The sequence below is a fragment of the Cryptomeria japonica genome, chromosome 6, assembly GCF_030272615.1.
Source record: "Cryptomeria japonica chromosome 6, Sugi_1.0, whole genome shotgun sequence".
Lineage (NCBI taxonomy): Eukaryota > Viridiplantae > Streptophyta > Pinopsida > Cupressales > Cupressaceae > Cryptomeria > Cryptomeria japonica.
Genome location: NC_081410.1, coordinates 29983923 through 29991892, shown reverse-complemented (window position 1 = coordinate 29991892; position 7970 = coordinate 29983923). Strand labels below are relative to the sequence as shown.

The 7970-nt window shown below is 35.4% G+C and overlaps 1 protein-coding gene across 1 annotated transcript; it reads right to left on the bottom strand.

Moving 5' to 3' along the window:
* Positions 1-262: 262 nt before the first annotated feature.
* On the bottom strand, positions 263-7628 carry LOC131069986 (ATP-dependent 6-phosphofructokinase 6). Its single transcript, XM_058005535.2, has 14 exons — positions 7022-7628; positions 5585-5631; positions 5320-5359; positions 5102-5164; positions 4878-5015; positions 3878-4036; positions 3721-3774; positions 3130-3198; positions 2795-2924; positions 2414-2454; positions 1827-2051; positions 1669-1714; positions 1334-1488; positions 263-842 (listed from the first exon to the last, which is right to left on the bottom strand). Exons 1-14 carry the CDS (start codon positions 7325-7327, stop codon positions 534-536), a joined length of 1782 nt encoding a protein of 593 aa, XP_057861518.2. The 5' UTR covers positions 7328-7628; the 3' UTR covers positions 263-533.
* Positions 7629-7970: the final 342 nt, after the last annotated feature.

The following is a 7970-nucleotide window of genomic DNA, read 5'->3' as shown; positions in this document are numbered from 1 at the left end:
CAACTTTAGACATGAAGTGGCGCACCATTTCATAATTAATTTATTGTAACAAATCCTCCCCTAATGGTGTACCTCTCAATGCCTAATGACTTTGTTGGTTCTTCTTTGAAATTAGCTTTGTTAGACTTTGTTTTGTTGGTTTGCAAATCGGAGTCACCGGTACTACTCATTTACAAAATATGTTAGCTCCCACATGCTACTATTGTTTTCATAAAAATGAACTTCAAATTACGTTTGCCACAGATTTTTCCTCAGTTAACAGTTGTGCCAAATTAAATTGGTACTATAATGTCAAAATTAATAAACTTTACAAATGAAAATCTAGTGGTGCAGTGCACACCCTGTAAAAGCTCAAATGGAGCATGGATTATAAACCAGAACAAACTCGCTGGATTCTCTATCTATATATCACTCACTACTAATTGAATAACTCCGTTGCTGCGGTGCTTCCTATTAAAAGCTTCACTTTGCCTCGTAATCTAAACAATGTTTTGTAATATGAGATGCGGATATTTTAAAGCACTACAGGACCTTTAGTTAGCTCCCTCTTCTTTCTTCTTCTCTTTATTCTTTACAGTAGCATACAATTTGTTCCCAGCCACACCATTCTCTTTACGAGCAGTCTCCGCTGTCTTCATATCAAGTCCATTCTCCGGTACAGTAGAGGAATTGGTTTTCTCAATACGGGCATCAAGTTCTTCCAGCATTTTGGTTGATTCTTTTTCCCTCTTGGATTTCATGATCTCTTCGTACCTTAGGAAACTAGGTTGGTTTGTAGAAGAGAGCAACCTTGCCCACATACGGTCAGTGGTATTGACTTGCTTCCGAGTCTCTGTAATATGCTGCAGAAGATATGAAAAATACCCCAGTTTAGTATGCCAAAGTTCAGTGCTGGGCTAAGATATACCCTAGAAGTTTATTCAAGCATAAATAAATGTAATTAGATAAACTATAACATGTGCCTCAGATGGGAGCATCCTGCTGTGATCTACCATAAATATGACCTTAAATGCCAGAAAGTCCTTTTCCTGTACTGTTCATATTAGTACCATAAATATGACCCTAAAATGCCAGAAAGCCCTTTTCCTGTACTGTTCATGTACTGTTCATATTAAGCCATGTACTGTTCATATCAAGCCTGACAACTATTTTTTTTTTTCAATAAAAGTGAATTATTCCAAAAAAAAAAAAAATTGGATTATTCCACTAAATTAAGCCTGACACGTTGGATTATTCCACTAAATTAAGCCTGACAAGTTGGATTATTCCACTAAATTAAGCCTGACAACTATTTTTATGTTCAAATATTCACTTTTTGTGAAAGAATACTTACAGCATTAGGAATATAAACATGTTTGCCATTCACCGAACCAACAGTGAAACCAGTGTATCCTGCCATAGCTCCATGAATGGCATTTTGGGCCAGAAGAGAACAGTAGACATTGTCCGATGCATTGCTTGGAATCGCACGGACCATGTAAGTTGGGTCTGCAAAAAAGATTATCTGGATCAAATCGCATCTACTTTTCCAATATTGAAAGTAAAGATTCTCTAGGCGGCACTCAAAATTCTGTGAATGCAAAGAGATGAGAAGAAAATCTGCTGAATGAAGAAAGATGCAGACAAAAGGATTAAATCTAGGCATTTCAGTGATAGCAAGAGACATACCAATATACTTCAAGTTCAGCACTTTGTGCTCTGTACGAAAATGATCCTGAAGACAACAATATGAAAGTTATTTTAAAATGGCTACAACAAGTTTTAATTATGTTAGATTGTCAATAAAATCTTTGAAACAACATTATAACCGAATTTTTGAAACTCGCCTTGAGTTTTTGGGAGAGCCATAAACCAACGTCCAGCAGTAATTGGTTTCCTGAAGCATCCGCTTTATCCATACTCTGCATAGATTCAGCAACAAGCTCCTGTCCCGCACCTTCCGCAACCACTATTACAGCATGCCCATTGTCATTAATACGTTTCTTAACAAATTCATAAAGTCCACCTTCCCCTTCAAGATAGAAGGAGGATTCGGGGATTAGACAACAATCCTGCACAAAGACACCAAATCTTGTCAGAAGTTAACGACAAGTTTCCTTGGCTCGAAGAAACATCTGAAAACTTCATGTGATAAGCTTCAGAACCTGGTTGGACTAACTATTTATTACGATTACATTCAATTGACACTTTCTTTCATTCTTATGTAGAAATGAAAAAAATCTCTATGGCATATTTCATTTAGTTGATCTGACATTGCTAGATACAACAATCTTTCGAAAGTCTCACTTAACAGTTCACATCACTTGAAAATATATGTCATATGTACTAGTGAGGAAATACTCAGCAAATAAAATTAGGCATCCTTGGTCATAAGAGCTTTACTAAATAGACCTAAATTAAAGTAAGGCCTTACCACATCCCTGTTGGCAAGTGTGGCGTACATAGCAATGAATCCTGCATCAGAAAAGAAACCCATTCATTTCTTTATCAAATTGATCTTTCAGAAATTTGGACTATCAGAGGATGGTATAATATACATTCCCAATTGTAGTATATAGAGTAACACTCAAATACGGACCTCAATCTGCTTTTAGAATTCAATTGCACAACAAATAGCTAAATAATTTATCCTATAATATTCTGTGACTTACAGAGTTACTTCAAAGCTTCAGTTCTATGACATGAACAAACAGTTGATTTGAACATTTTCATCATGAATTTGGAAACATAAAACCATAAAGACTGGCTTTATGATGTCTCAAAGAAAAAAATTATTAACATCCTCTCAACTTACCACTGTATCGACCCATAAGCTTCACCAGACCCACACCATTTTCTGCACTTTCTGCTTCTACATGTGCCGCATTGATTGCCCTTTGTGCTTCCTCAACAGCCGTATCAAAACCAAATGACTTGTCAATTATCTGAAAATTAATATCCAGAAGAAAGGTCAGTATTCATCACTCTTATTTATGCTAATAAAAGAACATGCAAAGCCAAGACAGTTGAAATTGTATGCACCAAATCATCTGGACAGTTTCAAATTTTTAGTATCACTAGTTATTCATATTGACAATGTTCATGGCTCGTGATAAATCATAATATATTAAATTCAAAATTTCACGATACCGCAATGTCATTATCAACAGTCTTAGGAATCCCAGCAACTGCCACTTTCAAACCCCGTCTTTGGATTTCCTGCATATGATTTCCACATTCACAGCAACAACATTGGTTACAAAATTACATGGAAGCATATGAAAAACTGAACATGATGAAGAGGCTATCTTAAATTTCTAGAAGCTAGCAAGCTGCTATTCAAGCTTCGAGATTAAAACTAAACGCAAATATCCAAAAAGGAATTTCAACACTGAACAGTGAACACACACGTAATCTCCAAAATTAGAACATTTAGAGGCACTGATGCAATAGATAATCCATTATTTCTGAATAAGATCTCATTCACAGGAACAACATACGAAGAGCACAAATTAAGGAGGTTTCAAAATGTGGTGTTGGAATGGATGCCTATTTCCTAGACATAAATGCAAAAACTTCTTTGAATCCTTAACAAAAGGCCTTCTGATTGGAAGATCCAAAAAAATGAACCTCAAGGAATTTTCTCATCTACTCAACATGCAAATTTGCAACTAAGAAAATTGCTACATCACCGTATACTCTCAGAGCTCAAGTTGTGGTATCTGGAAAAGATGTAAATACCTCATAAATAACAGTTGCTCCTCTCTGAGTTCCATCACCTCCAAGTATGTAGACCTTTACCCAAAACAGTAACAGTCAAGATCCACCATGCTATATATATTGCTAGAAAACACCAAGTGGTGAAGGATGAGTTTTGTTCAGATAAACAAGCTATTACCTGATTGATGCCACGGTCTTGAATGCTGTCAACTATTTTAGAAGTCACATGACCACCCCGTGAAGTACCAAGAATTGTACCCCCACGTTTGTGAATATCATTGACAACTTTTGGATTTAATGGAATTGTATTGTGAGAATAAAAACCTTTGTAACCTCCCTGCAGAGTAAAATCCACAAATTCGAGATTGCTTAGGAAAACATTGCATTTAGCAAATCCTTTCTTACACCAAAATAATCTATAGAATAGATATCATTTTCAGAATTTCGTCATTCGTATTAATAATTTAACAGTCATTAAATCTAACAAATATGCAATTAACTGAAGCATTTTGTTGAATTCCTAAGCAACTACATTTTTTAAGAATTTGCCAGCAACCATCTCAAACACAAATAAATGTAATGTAAGCATTGATCAAAATCATCCTGAATGTAGCGAACTTTTAATACACCTAATATTACAAAACAAAGAAGTCAACAAATTTATATTGAATTTGGCAGTGATGGAAACGATGTTTCAGTAAAACCATGACTTCTTTAGATCATAAAGATCTTCAATCTCTATAGAGGAGTAAACATAAGTGACTGGCATTGTGAACATTAAAGAGTCAGACATTATGGACAGCCAAGTGAATCTCTACAAACAAAGACAGTAGTCAAAAAAATAAAATGAAAGTAATCAAAGCTTCAAACTTTAAAAGAAGCGTAGGGAAAAACTGAAATTATTTTCCTGTGGTAAGGAGATGCAAGACCACTTATGAAGGATCCCAAAATTATTCCTGTACCATAGATTTTAATTTTTTATATGTTTTCTTGCAAGATTGGGAACTCAACTTTGATCTTGACTGGGGGCCACAACGAGATGTGCTATCTCTTCTTTGCTGGGATAGGAGGAGATAGCACTCTGATGCCATATTCTTGATGCACATTATTTTTTATTAATCTATAATAACTCTCAGTTTTTCAGCTAAAGGGAAATAATGGATAAGGCATACACTCACCACAATACCAAGCACATCAGTAACTCCATACATGTTCTGTAAACCGCATACAATTTCACGAATGACAGTATTCAGTCCGGGGCACAATCCTCCACATGTTACTATACAAGCACGCACTTCATCCGGTTTAAAACAGACCTGTTGAGTGAAATCAGCATCATGAAGTCAGTGTGAGCATGCATAGGGCCTTCATCTAGAAGTCTATTTCTATAGAATATGCATACCCTTTCCCGTGGTCCTGCACGACGAAAATGAATTCCTCTTGGGCTGTTCATTCGCACAACAATCTGAAATATGGATGGACAAATAATAGATTAAGCTTTTGATATAAACTTAAATTAAAAATGGACGAGAGACCAAAAAAGGAACCTACGATTTAAAGTTGTTAGTGTCCTAATAGCAAACATATGTATGGAATGCAATCTTAGAAGTAAGAACTTACATCTTTAGGAACCACATCATCCAGATGAACAAAGAACTGCCTGGAAAAGGCCAAAACAACAAACATTGAATGAGAAAACAAAATGAAATGTAGAATAACAAACCCTGGAATAATTCGAAGTAAGCTTTGAAATCTCCCAACGAATATGATAAGAAATATCAAATGAATACACCTTGTGAAACATATGTATAACACTTAACGGTAAACCATCACTCTTAAATTGAAAAGCACAATATTATGAATGAAATTCCTGGTGTAAACTTACTCAACGTCAGAATAGGCAGGGTTGTCTCGTAAAGGATTTGGGTAAGTCTGCAAATGGCAAAAACAACCAAGTTAAACTTATGAATAGTTAGATGAAACATTTGTGTTTACTTTCAAAATGAAAAGAGATTTCCTGCTTAAAGTTCTAGTATTTATATCAAAGATCAATCACAGAGTGTCAATCAAAGCATCAGGGCACAACCAGATATCAGGCCTAATTGTAAAGGTCAAGGGGAAAGTTCAGCCTCGATAATAATAATCTAAAGCTAATATGAAGAGTGCAATAGAATAATTGCAAGTGATTGTCATGATGAGTAACCTAATTCAAGCCCATCCGGGCATTCCCTCGATACTCTAGAGCTTTGGTCACGAGATCAATACTTAATGGGCACAGAATTTCAACAATACATATGAGTAATGTGAAAACTTCCCTTGTTCCCAAAGGGATTCTCATTTGATAAGTGCAGTACAAAATAAACAAGAAACCAAAACATGAATCCCCTTGTTTGCAACAGAGTTCTCATTTGGTAAGAGCCCTAAAAATGCAATAAGAAAGCAAAACCTAAGGGAACCTGCTAAGGTTTCAGCAAAACATATTTTCCTATGGATACTTCATTAAATTTTACAAAATATTCGTCAATCATGCACGTTGTTAATAATTCAAACATCACATACGCTACATAAGTCATACCCTACAGTGTCTGAACAAGCCAGAGTCATACCTGACGAAACCCCAACAAGCCAAAGAGTAATTGAACTCGCAACAAGATAATTCTTTAAAAACATTGATAGATTCAAATTAATTACCGACAAACAACAAGGTCAACTGGCAATGTCGAATCTTTGCAGTGTAAAATTACCTTACATGCAAGAAACAGATAACTAACGAAATAAAAGGTTTCCTGCAAATAGTATTTTGCTAAATTAGGAAGCCAAAATAATCGAGCACAAGAACTACCCATACTATGCACCGCTTGCAGAATACTTCCCACCATGTTACTTATATTGATTGCTTTCTCAATATGGTTAAGCATTTCTATCGAAAATGTAGCTTAAGATGTCAGACAGAAAAATGAATTAGTTTATAATATCTCTGTTAATTCAACATTTTCAATCGAAACAGAAGATAAAGATAACAAAAATGATCCAATTTCTAGATGTACAAAATGTTAATTCAACATTTTCAATCGAAACAGAAGATAAAGATAACAAAAATGATCCAATTTCTAGATGTACAATGCAGATCTAGATGCAAGCTCCGGTTATAAGAAGCATACCTAAATTTATGCTTGCTACTAGCAACTCCACCTTTAATACTAACATCTATTAGCAATATTTTAAAAAGACAATAATGTTACTAACATATTTGAAATGCCCTGATTTCTAGAGTTGCAATGCAAATCGAAGCATTTTATAGGAAGAAACTGTTTCTTCTTACAGTTAAATTGGGCAGCCAATCGGAGAGATGAGGCACACCATCAAGCACGAACCCAAAATCAGAATTCTCCCTCTGCAACTCTGCTCTCGGGAACCGAACACCGCCACGCTTTAAATAACCGGCTTTCCGGCGATGAAAACTGCTTAATCTTACGTCCCCAGACAAGAACAAGAACTTATGCTTCAAAACAACTCGAGTGGTCCTATGGCTGCCACCATAGAACCTGCTACAGGAGTAATGACATGACTGCTTCTCGGCGACCAAGTGCTGAGTACTGAAATCAGAAAGGGAAGCAGAAGTGGCCATTCAAATTCAAGAAACTTAAATTTTTCTTCTCCTTCAACAAGAAATTCGAATACAAAAATAACCGTGAGAAAGCTGATCGTTCGTTGCAGTGGACACATTAGAAGAGATCCGTTAATATAATAGTTTTTGGCAGGTTGTTTAGTGATAAATTGCGGCTAAGCAAGACAGAGTGCGGACAAACCGTGGTTTTGAGTCAAACCCGCCATTACTGTTGCCGAAAGTTCCGAATTTGAAAAGCAGAGGAAAATGTGATTGGCTATACAATTCAATGTCTGCTAAACCAGGGTCCCATCATCTGCCCTTTTTCTGCCGCCGTTGTTTTGGAAGCTGTCTATTTTGATTCTAGAGTCTAGACTCATCGAACAAATGTCCTGATTCAAAAAAAAAAAAAATTCCAACGTAGAATTTAGATCCAAGTCAAAGTGGTTATTACCTAGTTAAAGCTGGGGAAGTTATATGGTTTATAACGATTTTATTAGAGATTAAATTTTTCCTAAGGATAATAAACTAATATTAAAAGAGATGAGTTAACAGAAATAAATTCATATAAATATCTTTGGAAAAAATAATATTATATATAGAGAGGGGGAGAGAGCTTAATCTTTTTAAGAAAGGTATATTTTTAAAATGAAGATTTGAAATA

What these genes read in the sequence shown, in the direction of transcription:
- LOC131069986 (XM_058005535.2), bottom strand. Translation starts at nt 7,327, where the DNA reads ATGGCCACTTCTGCTTCCCTTTCTGATTTCAGTACTCAGCACTTGGTC. An exon ending in GTGCAGGACCACGGGAAAGG is followed by an intron (nt 5,016 to 5,101) that starts GTATGCATATTC and finishes TTCACTCAACAG; the next exon opens with GTCTGTTTTAAACCGGATGA. An exon ending in GGCTCTCCCAAAAACTCAAG is followed by an intron (nt 1,715 to 1,826) that starts GCGAGTTTCAAA and finishes TGTTGTCTTCAG; the next exon opens with GATCATTTTCGTACAGAGCA.